Source organism: Sabethes cyaneus, chromosome 2, assembly GCF_943734655.1.
Source record: "Sabethes cyaneus chromosome 2, idSabCyanKW18_F2, whole genome shotgun sequence".
In the NCBI taxonomy this organism is placed as follows: Eukaryota; Metazoa; Arthropoda; class Insecta; order Diptera; family Culicidae; genus Sabethes; species Sabethes cyaneus.
The window spans coordinates 177,013,072-177,036,996 of NC_071354.1; the positions used below are offsets into that span (position 1 = coordinate 177,013,072).

General features: G+C 40.1%; 4 protein-coding genes across 5 annotated transcripts; 2 read left to right on the plus strand and 2 right to left on the minus strand.

Moving 5' to 3' along the window:
- Positions 1-374: 374 nt before the first annotated feature.
- Positions 375-4,349, plus strand: LOC128733586 (chitooligosaccharidolytic beta-N-acetylglucosaminidase). 2 transcript variants are annotated; one of them, XM_053827272.1, is made up of 3 exons: positions 375-499; positions 1,627-1,726; positions 2,421-4,349. In XM_053827272.1, exons 2-3 carry the CDS (start codon positions 1,650-1,652, stop codon positions 4,159-4,161), a joined length of 1,818 nt encoding a protein of 605 aa, XP_053683247.1. In that variant the 5' UTR covers positions 375-499; positions 1,627-1,649; the 3' UTR covers positions 4,162-4,349. The 2 variants fall into 2 exon arrangements, with proteins under 2 accessions (XP_053683247.1, XP_053683248.1); XM_053827273.1 differs by lacking the exon at positions 375-499 and adding an exon at positions 524-973.
- A 2,685-nt stretch (positions 4,350-7,034) lies between these two features.
- On the minus strand, positions 7,035-8,150 carry LOC128737777 (retinaldehyde-binding protein 1-like). Its single transcript, XM_053832484.1, has 2 exons — positions 7,459-8,150; positions 7,035-7,385 (listed from the first exon to the last, which is right to left on the minus strand). Exons 1-2 carry the CDS (start codon positions 8,146-8,148, stop codon positions 7,122-7,124), a joined length of 954 nt encoding a protein of 317 aa, XP_053688459.1. The 5' UTR covers positions 8,149-8,150; the 3' UTR covers positions 7,035-7,121.
- A 9,048-nt stretch (positions 8,151-17,198) lies between these two features.
- Positions 17,199-18,227, plus strand: LOC128737990 (clavesin-2-like). Its single transcript, XM_053832783.1, has 2 exons — positions 17,199-17,921; positions 17,994-18,227. The coding sequence occupies exons 1-2, from the start codon at positions 17,199-17,201 to the stop codon at positions 18,225-18,227; spliced, it is 957 nt and encodes a 318-aa protein (XP_053688758.1).
- A 117-nt stretch (positions 18,228-18,344) lies between these two features.
- Positions 18,345-19,383, minus strand: LOC128736385 (clavesin-1-like). Its single transcript, XM_053830863.1, has 2 exons — positions 18,670-19,383; positions 18,345-18,608 (listed from the first exon to the last, which is right to left on the minus strand). The coding sequence occupies exons 1-2, from the start codon at positions 19,381-19,383 to the stop codon at positions 18,345-18,347; spliced, it is 978 nt and encodes a 325-aa protein (XP_053686838.1).
- Positions 19,384-23,925: the final 4,542 nt, after the last annotated feature.

A 23,925-nucleotide genomic window follows, 5' to 3' on the forward strand; every position in this document is an offset into this window, starting at 1 on the left:
TTTATGAGTATCAACTGATAATTTTAAGCACTGATCAGGAGAATATCTATATGTGATCTGCACATTGATCGCACGTGTATAGTTTTTTCGGTGTAGTTTTCACGGGTGACGGCGGCCAGAAATCCGGTAGAATGTCTGGCAGAAAAAGTTTTTCGCTGCCAGATTTTTGTTCGATTTCTGCCGGACGCGCCTAAGCGGGCAACAGCGAACAGCAAGGCGAACAGCGATACAAATAAATTCTTGCAGTTTTCGCATCATTGTTTCGCGTTGAACAAAAATGTAGCATACCTATACAGTATGCCAATATACGTTGGTCACCAATACGTCAAATTCTAGAAGAAATATTGGCAACCCCGCTTGTAATCTTTCGTCCTTCGCTCCTTCCTGATATCGTAATCCTGATTATACGGAGTCCCACCATTGATTATTGATAACAAGGAATAATGAGGAGAATATTAAAATTTTTTTGATAAATCGTAAAATTAGTTTCGTCCGATAGGTATGTCGTTTACCAATAATACAAGCACTTTATTTACTTTAAAGTTGTCAGGAGACTCACTTAAATTCCGAACCATATGCGAATAAACCGGTTTACATCGTGTGTGGTGGGTCAATGTGCCGTATATAGTTTAAAGTTATTTTGTTCTTCGGGATCGGGATTCTGTTGAAACCGCAAACAATGTTGAATTTATATGGTAAAACTGATATAAAAAGAAGAAGCGATTGGCCAGGTATAACAATGTCATGGTACTAGTAGAGGAAAGCTGCCCACGACATTAATGGACAGTGAATAAAACGTCTTCTTCGATAGTCTGGTTTGAGCAACAAAACGGCCATCCGCTACGACAGACGAGCTCAGTTCATTGGCCGCACGCAAGACGGTCGGTTCAAAAGTGTTCTTCAGAACAGTAAAAGTGGGCACTTCTTGCCGAAACCAAATAAGCTGTACGTGGGACACATTCGGTTTCTTTGGGTGAGCCACAAAACATTTATAAATTATAAGTTTTGCTTTTAGTTTGAATTCTCCATTCCTGTTTACTAATAATAGCTGCATTATAATCGGTGATTTTTCTCATATGCAAAAGAGGTAGTAGAGTCAAGAAATGAAAAGTATCACCTAATCAATGCGGCGCGATTCATAGCGACGGAATATAATGGTATTGCAGCACCACCGTTCAATATAATTATTTCCTCCCACTCCCACTTGACTGGACACTATGTCTCGCATTGCGTGGTATACCTTGTGTTTGCACTCCGTGATATGAAATGAAAGTGTAAATTGTAGAGTATGATCAGTTCAGTGAATATAGTTGTCACGTTTTAAGAAATAATATAGGTATCTTACTCACAGAACTTTAACCAAATGATAGCTAATCTACTCTTGTACCTAGTGGCTATTTTTTCTCTGCCCAGTTAACATAGCATCTCGCGTCAATTTTACAAATTGGATCGTTATCGTTGTCCAATTGTTTAAATATACGCTTCACAGTTTGATTGCGATGCTGTATCTGCTGGACTGAATGTTTTAGATTAGACAATGGAACGAATGGAATCTGCTGTCTTAATACCTTGCTATATATTAAGTTGTTCGTTTTTAACTTTCCTGATAATAGCCTTATTTTGCAGTTGAAGATCACCGGAATATCAAAATGAGGTGTCTCGCCGTAGTTGTTCTGTTTACATGTCTAGTGGCACTCAAAGAAGCATTTGCACAACAGGAAGAAAGGTAAGAAATTCGTTATTCCTTATAGTCATATTTCTTTTACCCCTTCTAACTATCTATAATTGGATTTGAGTCAATGTATAGAAAACACTCATAGTAAAGACTGTCAATAGAGATTTACTATGAAAAATAACAGTCGGTGCTTTGGTAAAGAAGGTGTCAGTCCATAATAATACAGATTCCTATAATATTTTGCTCACATGAACTATCATCGGTCAGCTTTAAAAGATAACCTGCGATTTTTATTAGCTTACACGACATCATATCTGTAGATAAGTGTTATTAATCCTAATACTTGAAACGCTTGTTCTGTAAATTTTCGACAAAATTCATGGTGAAATGACTACCAAACGTTGGCTGCATTTAGTGCTTGTAGTTTCATTCGTGGCAATTGTCACTACCGGAATCTACGTAGCGGTCAGTTATATTGGGCTTTGCAATACAACGGATTCGTTTACGAGGTGAAGTGATTTGTATTTGATATCACACAATTTCTGTTGAGTTACAGTATGGTCAGATTACTCAACTGAACAAAAAATAAAGCTTTAACAATAAAACTTCTATTTTTCGTAACTCAACATGGCGAGATATTTGTTGCATATAATTCTAAATTTTCTTGTATTTTTGCATCCGTTGATTTCCGTGTTCCATTTGCAAATACATCATCCTTAATATTGAATGCGTTATATATTTACAGCGCACCAGTCTGGGGTTATCGTTGCGTGGATAGTCGCTGTGAGAAGGTAGCCCTGGATGCAAACGATACTGCCCGTGAGAAAGCGGTAAGCTTGTCGGTTTGTCGTCTCTATTGCAATGAAGTATTCGGTACACTGTGGCCGCGCCCAACCGGTGAATATCGACGGGGAAACAACCTGATCCATATCAACGTCTATGATATCCAGTGGCAATGGGCTAAAGCATACGAAGCACTGAGTCGCAATTGGGACTCCAGTATTGAAAGATTTAGAGGGCAGTTAATGAGAATGGTCCAATCTGGACATACTCTGAAGAACGGTGGAAAGCGTGTGATTGTTAAAGTTGCCGTCGGGGCAGATTCGTTGGTCTTGAACTATGAAACTGACGAAAGCTACAAGTTATCGATTAGTGCAGCGGATTCCGGTGACGTGGCGGTGCAAATCGATGCTGCCAATTATTTTGGAGCGAGACATGGATTGGAAACGTTAGCGCAATTAATTGTATTTGATGATATTCGGGATGAGCTTCAGATAGTGGCTGATGTGGAAATTAAGGATTCCCCTGCTTATACGCATCGTGGTGTTGCTTTAGATACGTCTAGGAATTATGTCGATGTAGCCTCGATCAAGCGAACTATTGATACTTTAGCAATGGTCAAAATGAATGTCTTTCATTGGCATGTAACGGACTCGCAAAGCTTCCCGTTGGTGATTAATTCTCAACCGATTCTCCATAAATATGGCGCTTACTCGCGTAAGGAAATTTACACTGCTGAAGATGTTGCAGATATCGTGCAGTATGCTTTAGTACGTGGCATACGAGTCATTCCAGAACTGGATGCCCCTGCTCACGTTGGCGAGGGCTGGGAGAAAACTAATCTGACCAGCTGTTTTAACTATCAACCATGGGTTAAATATTGTGTAGAACCACCGTGCGGACAGCTAGATCCTACGAAAGATCAGGTATACGATGTGTTAGAGGACATCTATCGAGAAATGAATGCCATGTTCAGCCGTTCTGATCTGTTTCATATGGGTGGTGATGAAGTTTCGATTGGTTGTTGGAACACAAGTGTCGAAATTCAACAGTGGATGCAAGCCAAAGGTTGGGGACTAAATGAAGCGGACTTTCTTAAACTGTGGAATTATTTCCAGACTAATGCACTCGAACGGTTAGATAAATCTTTGGGAGATAATCGCCCAATAGTGATGTGGACCAGCCGTCTAACTGAAGAGCCATACGTTGATCAGTATTTGGACAAAAATAGGTACATTATTCAAATTTGGACTACGGGCAACGATCCCAAGTTGGCAAAACTTTTGGAGAAAGGCTATCGAGTGATCATTTCCAATTATGATGCTCTCTATCTGGATTGTGGATTTGCTGGCTGGGTTCAAGATGGTAACAATTGGTGTTCGCCTTATATTGGTTGGCAAAAGGTTTATAACAACGATTTGAAGACAATGGGTGGTGCATACGCCTCACAAGTACTGGGTGCTGAAGGTGCCCTATGGACCGAGCAAGCCGATCAGCTAACATTGGATGCTCGTTTATGGCCTCGATTGAGCGCATTGGCTGAAAGACTTTGGACAGATCCACGCGGCGGCTGGCACCTCGCTGATTCACGTATGCTAGTTCACCGCGAGCGGCTGGTGGCAAATGGAATCGCCGCCGAAAGCTTGCAGCCAAAATGGTGTCTGCAAAATGAAGGCAACTGTCCAATAGATCAGGGTAGGTTGTAGTAAACTGATCAGCCACAATATGCAACTGTGATTGTGACCGCGAAAGACATTTCACTTTTGAAGCAATAACAGCATGTACTTGATACCAGATTTTAATACTGTTTTATAGCATATTTCGTCCAGCAGTTCCAACTAGGCAAACAAATTAACCAACTTAAACCCGTGCAGTGTAGAAACTGAACTTTTCCGCGGCTTAGTAAATTTGCAAAAATTTCTATTTACGTGTTTGTTAATAAGTTACTAACTAAAACATGTCGAAATACCCCAGGGCTTGGTGGTCAACCTGATGGCACGTACTTACTCCTTAGGAGAGATTCAGAGGTCGTTCTATGTTCCGATCTGCTCTCGGCATTCTCCCTTGTGGTTAATTCTCCTAATAGGTGAATTGATTGAAGTGTTAAACACGCAAAATAGAAACGATGAGATACGATATTGCTGTAGTAAAGGTCGGACTAATGAAAAGAGATAGTCACCATCTTTTCTCGGCCACGGTTGATCAGCTTCATGGTACGAACGGCAAAACGGAGCAACTCTTTGTATGGAATCTTTGTTAGAAGTTACCGACAACATTAAGAGAGTAGCAGAGTTTCCAGTTAGATAAGAGCATGGTATAGAATTCCAAGAATAATGGCATTTCCAATAAATTCAACAAGGCATTTTATCAGCTGCAGTAAAAGAATCATGCATTCCTCACGATTGCGCAATAGAAATGAAAAGTTTCTATTGGTACAACATAAATGACAACAATTTTACAATATTTTTATCATTCATTAGCAATCACTTAGGCAAATGTGTGGTGTTCATTGCAATATATGAATACTGGTGCAGACAGCAGATACTAGCCTTGTAATGCGTTATATCTGAGGACTTCCGAACTGTCCCTAAAACATTCTAGGAGATGGGCACGGATAAAATAAGTGATCATAAAATTGTAATCAAGAAAAATCGAGAAGCTCAACAGCAGCTTATCGGCAAACAAAGTTAAATCGGAAGCATTAGCATTAGCATCTGAATCTAAATGGGCTCAAAAATGAGAAAAACGAAACATTCAAACTCACTTGGTCGAAAGCTTCGATCTCGTGTGCCAATGGATTTGGACTCAGTTTAGCAGAAATGGAGCACAAACACATCCAAGGTCTACAAACGTGACAAATGTTGTAGAAGCCTGATAGGTTAAGTTCCAGTGATACACCGACCTGTCTGAAATGTAATACGATTGATGAACAATAATGCCCCGGACTGAAGATTTCCGAACTCAAATATAGAACGTAAGATGCAATCGAAGGCAACGTAGACTTAAACTTGCTTATTTTGGCAGACAACGAGCCAAATTCCGATCTCGAAAACCACATTGTAGAGCAACCCTCTGCGGAACCGTGCACAAAATTTATTGCGGAAATTCTCATGCGCATAATAGAGAGACAATTGCCGTCGATGCCAGTGTATTAAAAGGTTTGCCAGGCATAAGAAAGTGCAGCAAAACAAATCTTTGTTCTTGGCAAACTTCTAGATGGAGACATGAAGAATGGAGGAAGGGCTCCAACGGTGATAGACTCTTAATTTAAAACAAGCCTTCGACAGAATTGACAACAAAAGCCGCTGTAATTTTGATATCCATGGGTGTCTCTAAAGCACTCATAAACAGAATTATCGTAGCTTGACTGTCAAAAGACACATCAATACAATAATTTGGTCGAAGGACGCAATCATTCCTAATCTAGAACCCATGCTAGTCTCTAATGAAATGGAAATCTATCTTTTCAGCACTAAGTGTGTTGCGAAAGAAATATGTACAAAAGTTTGGGAAATATAAAGTGGTGGTTGTCACTAATTTGCGGTATGGAGCACAGAAGACATGCCTAATAATGGCAATCGTGAATCAGCGCCACAAAAATGACGTCCGGGAAGAACCGAACTTTGAAATGCCATCCAAATACATTGCAGTAAGGGAATTAGGGTATTACAAGCACAGAGAACAGATTAACAGACTCGAAGGAAGTAATCGAATTTTTGTGTGTAAAATCTGTCGGTGGCGCCCTCCAGGAATAGTTTGCCAAACGCATAAAAAAATATCCATGTACCTTTATCAATATTTCTTTGTGCTGGAGTTACATAGCAGCGATGGCAGCGACATCAAGATTTAGTTTGCCACTTACTGCTCGAGGGGTGCTCTATTGAAGGATTACTCGTAGATTACATAAAAACCTTTTACACACTTTTTGTTGATTACCTGGTAGTCTGTTTTCTGTGTTACAAGTATAATCAATATATATTGATTCTACCGTATTACACGATCAACAACAAGTTTCGAGTAGCATATTTGGGCATGTTGTAAAGAACACAACCCAAGGGATGTAAGGAACGCCCCACTTTAATGGCGTGGGAGGCAAATAGAAATCAGGTCGACCCTATCTCACATAGAAAATAAATTTAAGACTATATCCTGACACAGAAAGAAAAATGAATCTTCTTGTTCTTGCACATTAATGTTTTAAGTGGACATACGGTAAAAGATACAATGCGCGTTTAAAATTAATTTACGGATCTTACAAAAGCCTTGACGGTAGAACAAGTTCATCAAATACGCCATTCTACGGCCTGAACAAGCAAAATGATTGATAAGCATATACCTACCAAATCATCTATTTCATTTCCCGTCTATATTCACTCTTGTTAAACAAGTTTCATTCGACCCGGCCCTAGTTTTTATTTTGGGTTGCTAACCTACCTTTCTTTATGATATAATATGGACAGTGATTTATCGCTGGAGGTCTGACCCTATGATCCCCTTACGCACTCAAAAATTAATTGTAACTATCTAACACTACCAAATACATTGACGGTTGTAAAAGAATATTTTTATGTTTGGGTTGCTTCATGTTTTACAAATGGTTGGAAACCTGATGCTCAAGTTTGCATCAGTTTTCGGTAGATTTGATCCTAATTTCAATTCACTGGAACTAATCAACATTTAGCTTGCGAAAGCTACCGATCACGCCACTGTCAATTTCTTCCGTAGAATTCAATTCGTTTTTATTCCATAAATTCATATAGTGATCGGCGTCGATTTCCATTTCATCCAATGACAGCAAAAACTCTCGTTTCTGTTCTAGCAGTGCCATCATTTCACGATTATGCAGTTTGACGTCAACCATTCCACCATACTCTTGTGGCCACAGTGATTCTTGTAGGTCTTGCTTAGACTCATGTACCGTAGCGTGAACCTAAAAAAAAACGAAACACGCGTGACTTAGCAGCACAATTTGTACCATTCCATTTCGTCAAAGTATTGCTTACAAGAATTCGCTCGCTCAATTTACCGCTCACGAAGGCCCGGGCGAAATTAGCCACCGTAGCGGCAAACTTCGGCAGGTTGATCCAGTTGATTTGTCGAATGCGAACCGGCATCGATTTCATCAGGACCTGCAATATCGAACTGAGCTCCGTTAAACTGAACATTCCTACGAACTTCATCGTCATATCACTGTGATCCTCCCACAGGCGAGTTCCAGCGATCTGAAATTCTTCCTGCTCCGATAGGACTTCCATCATCATCAACACATATCGGCATAAGGATTGCGGGGTCACTTGGTCCACGTTAAATCGACTGTAACGAATTAGGATGGCCGTTCTGCCGTGTTGATCGCGCCCAAGGACCACTAATGGTCCATCTTTTATGATGTCATTCATTGTCGGTTCCAATGGGTCTAATTTACGAAACCATTCCGGAAATTTCTGCCTCGCAACCAAGTATCGCTCAAGCGCCTCCGTTGCTTGTGGAACGGAAAACTTTCTAGCCCGCAAAAATTTGAGTAAAAATGTGTTGTCGGTGCGACACTTTTTGATGTACGGATTCTTCTCTATCCATTCACGCATTTGTATAAGGGTTTGCTTTCGGATTTCATCGTCTTCGCGTAGTTCCTTACGAGCCAGCTCGCGGTACTCGTCAGAAAGCGTAAAGCTATAGGATTTGGTGTTTGAATCCATGATTATATGATGATAGTAAGAATTGTGGAGCGGATGCAGTGCTTGAGTTAACTGGGTTATACTAATTTGTTTGAGAAGTGCTGGGCTTTATAGAATCATAGTTAACTCAGCTGTATTGAAATGAGCGGTTGCAAAGCTATCATTAGCTTTCTACATGTACTGTAATGCCCATAATATGTTAAATTGTTCCTGATTCTTCAGTTGGTTTCTAAATACGTACACAAATATAATAATAATTAAATTTAAAAATTCCATAATATGCCCGATTTAAAATGATCGACAAAGGGTTAAATTTAAATGCATTCCCTGAAGTCAAGAGCAAGTTCCAGACACAGGCACCGCATAGCGCACAAAATTAGCGCCTAGATGAAAAATTACCATTTACAGACTGTAGATAAGTGTACTAAGGAGTGTGACGCATACATTCGCGATTAAAGTCGGCAGCCGCGATCCGCAGCAGCGTCACCATCAGAGCCCGTGTTGGTTCTTGAAAAACCTGCTTCTTGTATTACTTGTATTTGCTCAAAACTGGTATAAAATAATTTTTCTAGTTTTCTTTTTAATCTTCTTATACTTATAAAATTGGAATTCCGGCATAAAACATTCTTATAAATGACAAAGCGTAACCGTTCACAGTTACAAAACTGTCTAAGCTTCGGCCCTGGCAAATACTGAGGTGGGAAAAGGTTTTTTTTTTTCTAATACAAAACCCATTAGGTATAGGTAGGTTTCTAATGATCACTATTGTCTATCAATCGCTGTGCGGTTTTCTTCCAAGATTTAAAGTTATTTAGATCTGTGTTAATCTGTAGTCGTTAGAAATATTGAAACTGTAAATTTCAATATTGTTGAATTTAAAGTTCAAACTTTAAGGTTTAAGTTTAGGTTCACAGCAATAACATATCATGCTGTAAAGGGTGTCCACGGTAAAATTGCAACACACTCAAATTGCTCTAACTTTTGAACTGTTGGGTACAATTAGTTGAAAATTTGTATGGAGAAAGTTTAAACAATGCACTTTATACTGTGTGAGTCTTTTCATGAGGTGCGCAAAGATCTGAAAAATGGCTGTGAAAGAATAGCTAATTCGCGAAAAAATTCTGCACAAGTACATCGAAAACGAGAATCTATCACATCGTGCCATCGGTAAAAAGTTAGGAATACCCAATTCTACGGTTTCTCGTGTCAAAAAACGGTTTGAAGAACGTCTGACTGTCGATAGGAAGCTAAGATGCGGAGAAAAATGTCGTCCGTATACTGTTAAAGATCACGCCAGCGTAGATAGAGCCAACCCAAACTCCTCCGTTCGAGAAGTTGCAAAAACAAAACTGAATCTAAGCAAAAGTTTCGTGCAGAAGATTAAAGCACGAGCTGGATTTGCATACGTTTAAGGTAGAGATGCCAATACCGGGGGGTATTTTGAAGACCGGTTTTTCGGTATTGATAAATGCAATACCGGTAAAACCGGTAAAAAACCGGTAAAAGTTAACATTTGAAAACTACATTTAAAAATTATATGATTTGAAGAGAATCTTTCCATAATCAATGGTACTCAATTTTTTTAACTGAGCTAGTTCATTAAAATAATAATATTTAACAATGCGAAGAGCACTTACCGTGTCATCTTTTAAACGAGAACAAATTTTAATGAAAATCTTCCGAAGGCAAAGAATCTTCATTCGGTGTTCACAGAGAAAGAAAGAACAATTCCTAGTGGTAAATTAGAAATGTGTCTAGGAAAACCCTTGTTCAAGAGTTTACTGAACACTGACATTTATGACAAATTATAACTGAAAGTTCAGTTAATTTGGTTCCTCTGCCTACTCGGTTTCTGAATTTATTCCATTGACTTTTAAAATAATAACACCTTGCAGAGAACCTTGAAGCTTTGAAGAATATTACAAAGTCATCCCGAATAGTGCGGTTAATTATAAAATGAATAAATTTAAATATAGGTACAAGCTCTCTCTGAAATTCTACCGATACAGTAACTCGAACAGCAGTTGTGCGGTACCTGAAAGGTGTTCCGTGAGTAGTTTTAGAGTTCGTAGTTCGTAAAGTTTGTAATTTTTCCGGCACAGCAATTCGACAGCAGCAGACTGGTTCTAGCACTACGACAAAATCTTCTTTCTTCATGAATTCCTCATCGCATAAGTGAAGCGTATCGTTGCTTCTCAGATCGGACAGAAACGATCGAAGCGATGATTGAAGCCCGCAGAATTGTCTCAGCCCTGCCAAAGGTTATTCTAACTAAACATAAAGTTATGTCTATTCCAGTTTGTCCTAGCAACCGAAAGAATTTCTTTTGCGTGTTGTGCTTTGACATTTCTCTAGAGTTAACAGAGTATTTTCACTGAAGATTTTCTGAACAGCTTCACTGATATCGCACATTTCTTCTATTACGCAATATTCTTAATTATTTGGCTCATACAAGCAAGAAATCAGACCTACTTTGCTCTTCGCAAAACGCTACGATCAAGAAGCATACGCCGCCGTACGAAGCAGACAATGTACAAAACCCTTATTTAACCGGTAGTTCTTTACGGACTTGAAGCTGTGACATCGCTCACGGTGGAAATACGCACCCTTGTCGTGTTTGACCGGAAGATGCTACAGAAGATATTTGGTAGAGTACAAACTGAAAGCAGAGAGTGGCAGAGGCGCAGGCAGCTGACGAAAGTGGATAGGCTACGGTGGGATGGATACGTCGAAGAGCCGGAAGACAGTTCTCTTCAATGACCCCATCAGCACCAGGAACAGAGGGGCTCAACGTGCAAGATGGCTCGATCAAATTTACGACTTCTGAGACAAATGGGAAATTGGCGACGAGTAGCCCATGGAGTGGAACGAGTTGAATGGAGACGACTGCTTGAAAAACACGATGTACTCTGGTTCTATGCTGGCAGCGGTGAGGTATTTCGGGATGTTCCCTTTGGAAGAACTACATAAATGAGTTATTATTTGTAGAACCTTCAATCATGAAATTAAGTTTACCCCATGCTTCAAAAGTTTTACCAGCGATTCAGGCTTCTTGAATTATTATTTAATCATGCAAAAAAAAAAAAATACCGAAAATACCGGTTTTTGATCGTGGAAAAACCGGTAATTCGGTATTGGAAAATAGCCCGGTAATACCGGTAAAACCGGTTTCGGTAAAACCGGTATAGCATCCTTAGTTTAAGGTTCAGAAGGCCCCAACAGAATACGGTCGCGAAAAGTCGTACCCGAAACTTATATTACGAAAAGCTGACGAAACCACACTGCTACTTATAGACGACGAAACCTATGTAAAAGCAAACTTCCACTCAATTCCGGAGAACCAGTATTTTACTATCCCCAGGGCTTATCGTTCACTTTGACTCAATTTTGATTCATTTGACACTACCGTCTCTGCCGAGCAAAATTTGGCAAAGTTATATATGAAACATTTGTAGAACTAGTTATCATCTTCAATTTTGCTAAATAAAGTTTTGTAGTATCTGTTGTAGTTACGATGCTACAATGCTAGTACGTCATTAATAACTAAATGAGCATTCATTTAGTCACTAAGAAGGTTCTAGCATTGTGCCACCGTAAATACAAAAGATACAGTAAAATGTTCATTTAAAAAATCATGTTCAAGGAGCTGTAGGGGAGGGGGGGAAGAGGTTCCCATATGTAAACAAAATAGTAAATATTAGTATAAAATGCAATGTTTAGAATGCAAAAAATCCGAATCGACTCGCCTTATCGAAAAAAAAATATTTGAAATGAGGTTAAAAATATGGTGTAAAAAGAACTATGCCCCCTTAAAATCTGCGCTCCTCACTTAGGTTTTATGCTGATGCAATCGATTTAGTAAGAAAAACTCAGAAAGCAATAGAAGAAAATTTAGTATAAAATGTAATGTGAAAATTAATTGAAACAGAATTAATAAATAAACAGTGCAACAAAAATCGTATAAGTAAAAATGTATATAAATATAATACACAGATTTAAATAAAAGCTGGTAATTAAATGATTAAAAATGTATACAAAAATTACATAAAAATAATAAACATGCAAGAAATAATAAAATGCTATGAAAATGACATCAAAGATTCACATGACCTGGTGAAAAGTAATTCAAAATGACGCAACAATGAGAATGATAAATAAACGACAAAAGGATAACACAAATTAATAAAATCATGCAAAATATACACAAAAATAAACTTTCAAAATCATAATATTTATTTAAATTTATTAAAAAATGTTACAATCATGACCCAATAACTGACAGAAAAATGGAACAATATTACCATTAAAATTATAATCTACATTGACAAAAATATAAAAAAAACCAAATTCATACATAAATAACACAAACATAAAGAAAATAAAATGATAATAACTATAGAATAACAACGATAATAACGACGCAAAAACACAGGTAAAACGACAAATATTTAAAGGATATCAAAATGAAGTGATTGACACCTGCTATAATACCAAAAATACTGAATGCCTTTAATATTTGGTAATCATGTTCTAAATTCAATAGGAGTCAACTCTCTTCTGAGTCAACTGAATCTGAATCATGGGCTGAATCCTGAACGACCCCTCAGAACTAGGTATTTCCTGCACCAGCAGGGACGGAATGCAAATTATGGACTGTACGACCTAATCCAGTTTATGGCAATGTGGTTCAACGAACTCTACGGTTGGTTCGATTTCAACATGACGCCCAATAATTTTCAACGACGACTCTCTCGTAGACGATGAATTTGTAATTGTATGTGATGTGTTCGCCATTGCTATCATGAATTTGTTTTTTCGACTGTAGAATTTAATATTCTCGTTTTAATTGGCTGTCAGCCTATTGATAGTAGAACAGATTTTGTAATCTTCCCAACGTTTTAACTGTGTATTTCAGTCTTCTTCAGGGTCTCCTATTATCCTGCCGAATCTAGTAACAAAAAACTATTGTCCGTTCGACCGAACGGGATACGCAGAAGCTATTGTTCTGAATGTGGAAGAAATCTATTTACTACAAGTGTATAAAAGGCGTTCAATAAATAGCAATCAGTATTCAGTGTTGTTCCGAAAGGAAAGGATGATATTCGTTTGGTAATTGATTCTAGAGGTCCTAATCGTTGCATTGATCGTACACCGTTCAAAAGGCCCACGTTCGAGTCAATTCTGATGGATCTTCATGGGGCACAGTGGTTTTCGACGATTGATTTATCCAGTACATTTTTCCATGTAAAATTGAATGAAGACTCGCGACACCTAACGAATTTTTTCACTGGAGACGAAATATAGCGCTATCAACGTCTACCATTTGGCTTGTGTAACGCACCAGATGTGTTCCAAGAGATTATACAAACCATTGTACTGGCCAGGTGCGATGGAACTGTCAATTATTTAGACGACATCTTAGTTTCAGGGAAAACTAAAGAAGAGCACGATCAAAGTCTAGCGAAGGTCATGGCATGTCCGGAAAACCATAACGTCAAGTTTAATAAAGAAAAATACGTGTTTGGGAAACAGCTAGTTGAATTCTTAGGATTCGCGGTCTCAGCGGTTGAAGAGGAAAAGATAGCAGCCATCAAAGGTTTTAGATGTCCTGAATCCATTGCTGAAGTCAAAAGTTTCCTGGGACATATCAACTTTGTTGAAAGATTTATCCAGAATCGAGCGGACAAAACTCGTAGGCTTCGAGAATTAGCGAAGTCGGATCATTTCTACTGGGATTCGGATCTTGAAAATGAGTTCGAATATCTTAAAAACGATGCTTGGAGAGTGATCACTACTCTGGGTTACTTTAACAGAGAAGACAAAACGGAGCATTAGGTTGATGCTTCCCCTTATGGTTTGGGAGCAGTATTGGTGTAATTCGACCAAGATGCAAATCCTAGAATTATCGCATGTGCATCAAAAACGCTTTCTTCTACCGAACAAAAGTATCCACAAACACAGCGTGAAGCTCTTGCCATGGTGGTGGGAGTGGAGAAATTTTCAATGTACCTAATGAGTTTGAGTTTCACTATTCGAACAGATGTCGAATCCAATGAGTTAATATTTGGTGGATTACACAGGATTGGGAAGAGGGCAGTCTCCAGAGCAGAGGCATGGGCATTAAGACTTCAGCCGTTTCGTTTCAATGTGCGACGTGTCTCAGGTGAACAAAATGTTGCTGATGCTCTTTCTAGACTTATGGAATCTATTTCCGGACCATTTGAAGACGCGAGTGAAAAATATTTGTTGTACTTTTTGGATACCAGTGCGCTTGAAATTTCATGGAACGATATAGAAAAACATGCGCAATGTGATGAAGAATTGTATCAATTGAGAACTGCCATTCAGACAGGTTATTGGAAAGCTGGTTTACGTAGATTTGAGAGTCAGGCTAAAGAACTCCACGTATTCGGATACCTTGTTTTCAAAAACAATCAAATAATTCTCTCATGTTCATTGCGCCAAAAGGCAATCCGTTCCGCCCACCAAGGCCATGTAGGGATAGGCTCCACTAAACGAATATTGCGTGAATATTTTTGGTGGCCAGGAATGTCCAAAGAGACAGAGACGTTTTTAAGACACTGTGAAACATGCCTTCGCCTATCTAGAAAAAATCCTCCGGTTCGCTTGAGCTGTAGAGAACTTCCGAACGGCCCGTGGGAAATTCTCCAAATAGACTTTTTCACGGACAAGGAATTTGGTCATGGAGAGTTTCTTGTGCTTGTGGATACTTATTCAAGGTTTCTCCATGTTGTCGAAATGAAACACATAAACGCGGATACCACGAACGACGCCCTTAACAAAATTTTTACAACATGAGGATATCCCATGGTTATTCAGAGCGACAATGGGCCGCCCTTCCAAAGCGAAAGATTCGTGAAAACATGGGAAAACAAAGGTGTTAAAATACGTAAATCGATTCCACTGAGCCCACAATCCAATGGAGCTGTAGAAAGACAGAATGAAGGAATCAAACGGGCGCGAGCTTCATCTAAATGGGATAACATGAACTGGAGAGTGTCCCTGGCAAAATATGTTCATGTTCATAATAAAATAAGACCACTCTCAAGATTTGGAGTAACTCCGTTCGAATTACTGGTCGGGTGGAAGTTCAGGGGTACCTTCCCTTGTCTGTGAACTTCAGACCCGGTGGATCAGTGTTAGCCGCGGTTTTCAGCGTGGGGTTTTAGGGGAAGGCCCCGTTCCTGTGAAACGCTGGCAGACGAACAGCGTTCATACGCAGTACCTTGTGTTGTAAGTCGCAAGGGTCTGCATAGTGTCGTCGTCCCGCCAGTAAACACAAAGTTAGATTAAACTTCTCGGTCGTTGGTTTCTACAGTAGGTGGAGGAAGAGGCACAATTTGTGTCTAAAAATAGCCCAACCCGTTTCGCTACATTAATAAGGGGGATTGTGCAGACTCCTTTTGTCCAGCGCCTCTGTGGTTCATAGGTACACGGGTACCAGCGAGCCACATGCCCTGGCGGGTGTTGTGGGTTCGAATCAGGTTATAATCTCAGATTATAGCTTGGTTCGACCCACGCACCTTGCAGCATTGGACAAAAGGTAGGAGTCACAACGACAACTTGTTAAGCGTAGCTACCTATTACCCCTCCCACTTCCTTTCCCGCTCTTTTCCCTCCATCCCCAAAAAATCCTTCTTCATTACTTTGCCTTACCGTCCCTTCATCAATTGTAGAATCATCGTTTCAAAAAATATTAATATACTCAAGTCGCTTTTTACGCGAAGGATACGTCCCGCGCAAATCAAAATCGCGTAAATTCCGAAATTTGGGTAAAAAAGCCGCGAAAATTCCTAATTTCTGGTAAAAAAATCGTGTAAATTCCGAAAATCGCGTAAAAAAACGCGTAAATTCCGAAACTCGCGTAAAAAAATTCGCGTAAAAAACCTCGTAAAAAGCGACTTTAGTGTACATGCCTGACCGCATTTCAAGGTCATGACTAAAATCACGAGGTTTGGTCGATATTTTTTTACTGATATTTTTTCAGATTGCTAAAAAGATTTTCATGCAATTTCCATATTTTTTTTTGTTCTACGACGCTTAGTTCAAGAATTAAGACCTTTTGAAGTAATTTTAATTTAATTTATTTCACTCATTCTTATAGAGTAAGGATTATCCTTCTTAAGGATCTTAAGGACCTTTTGAAGTTAGCTTTGTCCGAGAAAATTTTGCTTAAAGTTTTCTAGAAAAGCCTTTTTTATCCAATTTTTTTTTATTAATAAGTTCATTAACTATGCTTGTGTGCAAAATTTCGTGAAATTCTGAGACCCTTTGGCTCAAACCTGTACGATTTTGAAAAATCGTCATACCATTAATTAATGCCTAGTGCACAGGTGTACGGACTTCGGTTTTCTACGGTACCTGCAAAGAGAAGACACTTTTTGCTCGCTTGAGATAAATCCACAACCTCGCGTTTTTCACGGTCATAGTTGATGTGCGTAAAATGAATAAAAAGGTGAGAGCTATGCGCAGAAGCAATGTGCAGCGGTAACGTGTTACAACACATACGCCGCTTCTGGTTACGGTGATGACCGGAAAAGCGGCTTAAAACTCGAACGCAGACAACCGTTTTTATAATTAGTTGGTTGATGAGGCTGTTTGCTAACGGCAAAAAATCAAGGGTTTCTTTTATTTAAAATAAATTAAATTTTGTAATGTACTTAATTTGCCTAACTATCAGTGAAATGGTTTTTTTCATGTTGTTATTTAAATTATACAAACCGACTAGTAATTGCACTTCAATACAATATACTAACGTTGTTCCCTTCAACATGATTTTTTTTTTCTAAATCGAAGTGAAAGCTGTTGCACTTAATTTCTAGTGGAAGGTGTCGCTTACGTACCTTCTACAATTATTATAAGCAATACCGGCCCTTAACACACTCATTTGCTGTTAATATTTTAGTTCATGTTCAATTCCATTCAACGACGTTGCAAACTCTTCCGCGTTACTGAATGTGAAATCACGGCTGTACGAGTGCCACTTGCTGCACGTCGGCAGCAAACAGTTCAACCACACTTCAGTCTGCAGTTAACAGTCTTGTTGAAGCATGGCAAGTGGAGAAGTTTTCAGTGTCGATAAAAGTCCCGCGGAGTATAAGACGTATAAAAGTACGTTAACAGATCAAGAACGTCAGCTGGCCAAGGTAGAATTGGGAGAAAATGATGCAAGCCGAGAGCAATGTCTTCAGCAGATGCGAGATTGGATTGCACGACATCAACACATTCAGAAGTGTCGTACGGATCCTTTGTTTTTGTTGAGATTTTTGCGAGCGCGAAAGTTTAACCTTCCGGATGCTTGTGAAATGTTAGAACGGTACCTGTCTATGCGACAGGTGTTTAAAATCTGGTACGAAAATTTGGATCCGGAAGATAAATACATGAAACAGCTGGTGGCAACAGAAGGTGCGTTGCCTTTGGGACTCGACGAACGGGGCCGAATGGTAGCATTGGTGAAGGTACGAAATTTTGACCCAACCAAGTACACAAGCCACCATTTGGGTCGGTTTACCCATATGGCATTTGAGGCATTCTATGACGACGAACAGGTTCAACTTGGAGGGGGTGTCGCTATTGTGGATTGCGAAGATGCTGCAATGGCTCACTTTACGCTGTTTAAACTATCGGATATTAGGAATTTCATGGAGCATCTGAAGCTTGCGCTACCAGTACGCGTTCAGGAAGTGCACATAATTGGACTGCCTCGTATTGGGGCCGCGATTGGTGATCTCGTAGTTAGTCTGGCTAGCACCGAAATGAAGCGAAGGATTCATGTAAGTTGGACCAGTAGTAATAGAGAAAAATAAGTATTTAATTTGTTAAGAAAAACTGTCTACATTTAATAGTTCCACGCAACACTGGACGATGCACTGAAATTACTGGACCAGTCCCTACTGCCAATGGAATACGGGGGTACACAGGATGCACGGGATATCACAGAGCGGCTGCGAAAACGCCTGGAGGAGCAACGATCCAAATTAGTTCAACTAGATGAAATGATAATCGATGTTGCACCATACACTAGCTTCTGGCATCAAGGCCGAGATGAAGATGTTGAGTTTGGCATGGAGATTGACTGAATTATTGTGGACCAAAAAGTTTAATTTTTCATCATGTATATAATGTATTACCCTCATTAAAAATACCAATAATTAAATTTTTTTTTACCAAATTACTCAAGCATTGACGTATATAGTTCAATCCACATTAAGCTTCCTGAAGCAGCCTGCAATTCCTCCATCGATATCGCTGCCCGGAGCAGCGTTTGCCTGATTCCAAAGTGTCGAATAATGTGCAATATCGATGTCCATATCATCCAAAGCTAATATTACGGCACGTTTCTCAGCGAAGAGCTTTCTCAAGTTGCGTGCTATATCGGTTGAGTTATGCGTTCCTCCGTATTGCTGAGGCCACAATGATTTGTCGAAGTATTGCTTAGATTCCTCCACTGTCCGATTACACTGAAAATAATGCTTGTTAAGAGATTTGTCTGATTCATACCTTATGCAAAATGTGAATTACCGTTACTCTGTTCTTCAGTTTCGGAGTGGCGAAACTCAGTGCCAAATTAGCGATAGCGATGGCAAATTTTGGTAGTTTCGCTCCCTGCACCTCTCGTATTCTCATCGGCAGAGACCTATTGATTGCATCCATTAGTAGTTTCAAGTCCGATATACCCCACATCCCGAAGTGTTTCATTGTAGTTTCGGTGTAATCTACCCAAGCCCTGAAGCCTCCGATCTGTATCTCTTCGTCGTCCATCAACGCTTCCAGAAACACCATTGTAAAGCGAAACATAGCAACCGGGTTTAGTTTTTCCACATTAAACCGTCCATACCGTATCCAAATGACAGTTCGGCCGACCTCATCGCGGCCCATGATACTAAACACCTCGTCATCTATGGCTTCCTGTATCAACTGATCATCCGAATCCATTTTCTGGAACCAATCCGGAAAGGTCTGTCGCATCGCTAGGTAGCGTTCAATCGCAGCCTGAGCCATCGGAACAGAAAACTTACGGAATCTTAGGAACCGCAACAAAAAGGTGGGGTCCGTCCGGCACTTTCGGATGTAGGGATGCTTGGCAATCCACTGGCGTAGGTGTGCCAACGATTGCTCTCGGATGTCGTCATCTTCACCGAGTTCCTGTCGTGCCAACGCTCGATATTTGTCCGAAAGTGAAAATATGTACGGCTCATAACTGGCGGGAGTTTTCTCTACGGAAAAAGTAGCCATTTGGTGCGAAACGACACGATGCTGTTCACATGCAAACGAGAACTGAAGGTGTGGGTCAGCCTGCCGTGGGATGCTGTTAATTTGTTTTTGTATTTAATTGTATTATCGGTTACATCGGTTAGTCTGCCTTTAGGGCAAGGTACATATGAATTACCGCAGCTTTGTTATCGGCTTTATGCCGGTCATAATACTAACATTAGCAATTGAAAAAAAAAACAATTATTGCGCATTTTAAGCCGGGAGCAGAACGACTAAACATGACAGTTGAGAGCACATAATGTATGGATGCTATGGGCAATATGATACACCGTGCCTCGGTGCTAATCGAGAAAATTTCCAGCCTGAAAAAATCCTCGACATGATCGAGGGATTCGATATAAATATTCTCATGACGAGAGTTAACCGACGGACAACCACGGAGACTTCAAAAATTTGACAAACATGTGTTAAAAATTTCCTCTGTACCTAACTGCCTTTTTTTTAATTCTATAATATAAGAAGAAGAGAGATCAGAAATAAATTCCGGTGTTGATTCAAAAATCTTATTCTGTCCTGCGTATAGCGGATCAACAAATTGTTACAAAAGGTGGAATAAAAATTATCTAATGACTTCAAAAATATTATATGATGTGTTTTGTTTAACTGTATTTTTTTAGTTGCATCCTTGTGTTCACAACACGGAAATGGGCCACTACTGGTGAAGGTACCCTACTTTACGCAACCATTTTTATCTAATATTAACAACCTAGAGTTGTCAAGTGATTGTACTCCTCTGAAAATAATGATTGGGTACCTTCTCATATATTAATGGTATCGGATTAGATTTTTGCAGATCGCATCGTGCTTGATAGCTAATTGTATGCTAATTATTTGTAGTACGTATACACTGTACTGCTTTGATTATAGAGTTAATGCAATTAAACAAGATGTATTGGATCGCTACTCAAGTGTACTGGAAGAAAATTACATTATCGCCTTCCAATCTCCCGATTTATGAACTTTAATCACAATTTAATTTAACACTGCAGCGTTCCGATATGGGAAAGCAAAAGATTATTAATCATACTTCTATTGTATTATTTTTCTCAAACCATATTCTTACTCCTTTTACTGTATATGTAAAATATTGAACTAATATGTATCATGTTATACTGCATAAGCTATTCATATAGATGTGCATTCCTGAAACAGTAAACTGTACTACTTTTAGAGCTGATTCTCGAGCTCGGCAACAAACAATGCTGAATTTATTGACAACCCACGTTTTTGTTGATTTTCCAAGCAAAATAAAAGTGTTGTTCGATATTCGTCAATATGTTTTACTGAGATTTTGTCAAACAAACTGAGTGTGACGAGTCTCGGAAATGAAATTAGGCGAATCAACAGTTAACCATAGTTGACGCCGAAGGCAAAATATTGCAGGTAGATAATAGGCATAATGAAACTCAAAGGCCATTCACTAATGCTAAATAGTGCCAATAATTTTTACTTTTGTAAAGCCACCCACGTCACTATACATTCCGACTGTTCTTTCGCTAACAAATAGATTAGTGTTAATATTCTTTTTCATAAAAACAACAAGCTTTACATTATGTTTTAAATAGTTTTTCCAATAAAAATAGTTATGCGGAATAGTGTTCTAACGCTGTGAAAATGAGCCAAAAAAGCAAGGGGTTAAGTCACCCCTTTGCGATACGTTTAATGTTAAATCGCTTGCAACAGACTCTCAAATTCAAATCTTCCACAGAGATGTAGAGGAACCAAAAACAGATCCACTAGTATCTAGTGTTATCATTGATATAGTTTCGAATGGACGGTTCTTACCTGCTGTTGTTTCTCATTACTCAATCACAAGTTTTGTAACCGCTGTGAAACCTTTAACATGTTTTCGAGCTCTGCAATTCCAGCAATATGCTAAAAAACTGCATCTATGGTAACGTATGCATTACAAAATATAGACTGATTTCAGCTATTTTTCATGCGATTACTAGGCCACCTGGTGGTAAAACCATCATTATCAGCGTTATTAGTTTATTTGCAGCAATCCCAGTTGGCCTCGAGGCATGATACTGGCCTAATAAGCCAGTCGTCGTATGTTTGAATCTCGACTTGGAGAGGCTGTTAGAGTCAATAGGATCGTTCAACTGGCCCTGTAATTGTCCTGTACTCGAACAGCTGGCTGCGAAGTCTGCCGTATAAAAACAGAAGTTCAAGTTTCGATAACGGAATGTAGCACCTAGGCTTTACTTTGCAGCACTCATGACGAAACACTCAAGTAACTGCGCTCAACGCTTTGTTGCTACTTATAACTAGCGGGTAAAGGACACTCACAGTAATGCGGAAACTTCCCTCTTCACTGCCTCACGGTCGGCATACACTCTTGGCTACCGGACAAGAAAACACTTGAAATCGGTCTCAAGCAACCTCCCTTTTTATTCTCTTTTTGTCGACACTTTGTTTTTCCCACTTTCTTTCTGTCTATCTCTTACCTCTTAGCTCTCTATTTTCACTTCGCCCCCCCCCCCCCCTCCGTCCGCAGTCGTCTACTTCCGATTCGCACCTTCCGGACACCGACGCCACTTTTCCCTTCTGGAAGTTGGGAGGATGCGTTTGAGCGTTATCGACGCACTCACACCTACTGCCAGTATTGTAACGACCGGGTCACCGGATCGGAATGATCTTCAATAGCGAGTAAAATGAGGTATACAATGGGGTCCTGTGAGCACAATGGGAGGAAATAGAAAATGAAGGGTGGGCGTCAGTTGGAGGCTGTAATCCGCTCAATTTCGGCTTTTAATTTCACCTGAACGATCAGTATATCCGGCACGATTCTCTTCTCCATTCTTTCACCATTTCAGCTTTACGGTTTCACTTTAAACTTTCTTTAGCCAATCTTTGTGGCTCTACTGCTTTCTTTTATGTTGGTTTGCAGTTTTTCACCTTTGCGACCTTTCGCTGTCAGGTTAGCCGGATTATTGGAACGATCAGGATGGTGGATAACCTTTCGCACTCTCCAACAGCGCATCCATTAATTCCTCCCTATTTTCCGTCCTTTGCACCGCTTTTCTTCGGCCGACCGTTGTTTCCCCGTTGGCCGACATGGGTCCTCTGGCGGTCGATAGACCTACTGCGGTCGCTTCTCGTCGTGCCATTTGTGGGATTTATTGAAAGAGATACCTTTGACCTGTAACAACTATGTTCTTGCCTTATTTTATAATTAAATACGAGCTACTCGCGTTAATCTCGACATTCTTGAGGTTGCCATACGGTCACTGGTTACATACTGCCAGCTCCACCCCGGAGCGAAGAAGAAGAAGTTGGATATCGTGCGGCACTTTGTGTCCACCTGATATAGCTCATCCGGTATGTATAACTCCTCCTTCCTTTCGAAAAGGTGAGAGCGTCGAAGGTCGAATCCGGCCGCTCGATGGTGCTGCGCGACCGAGGGCAAGGTGTCCTAATCGTTCAGCGCCTTGGACTGGGAAGTCAGAGCAACCGGCCTAACAGTGTACAAGTACCTGACCAAAATGGACATTTTTATGCGAAAGCGTCAGTTGAGACCGGCCGCCATGTTTGAGCAGCAAGCAATCGTTCAGAAAGAGCAGCTGAAGGTGTTGATAAGAAACATTTTTCCGGCATTCGGCATGGACAAAGGCAACGAAATAAGGACATAGAATGGAAACTTGGTTCCTACAGAAACTACAGATCGCTAAATTTCGTAGATGGCGGCAGGGTGGCTGCTCGCTCAGTTAGAACATCGAAAGTTCGGCATCGTGGCACTGCAGGAGATCTGTCACAAAACCGAGAAGGTATGGAGGATCTATGGCGGCAAAGCCCAATGTTTCCAGAGCGGTGGAGCGACCAACGAGCTGGGAACGGGCTTCGTAGTGTTGGGAAAAATGCAGGATCGCATAATGGACTGGAAAGCGATCAACGAACGGATGTGCATGTTGAAGATAAAAGGCTTTTTCTTCAACTACACTATCATAATCGTACATTGTTCACACGAAGGTAAACCCGACAACGAGAAGGAAGAGTTCGATGCGCAGCTGCAATCAACGTATCGATGAGCGCGGAATGAGAAAGACCACCATCCAGAAGTAGGACACAGATCGCGTGGAACTGGAAGAACTATTCCAGGTTAATGACACGCGCAAGTTTTATGAGAAGGTGAACCATTCTCGTAAGGGCTACACACCTAAACCTAACAAACGTAGGGATGAGGGAGAGGATCTAATCACAAACGGGCGCAAAGTGGACGATAGGTGGAAGCAGATCTTCGATAAACATCTCAACGGCGATATAACAGAAGAAGACACAACGGAAGTTAACCTAGGAGTGCCTACAAACGATAACAGCGTGCCGGCAGAGATCCGGCGAGAAATCGGTCAGCTGAAGAATAATAGAGCCGCCAAAAAGACCGACTTCCGACACAATTCTACAAAAATGACCCAGAACTGCTAGCAACGGCACTTCACTGGATAATTTCAAGGATTTAGGAGGATTGGAAACTATCGGAGAACTAGATGGAAGATGTGGTCT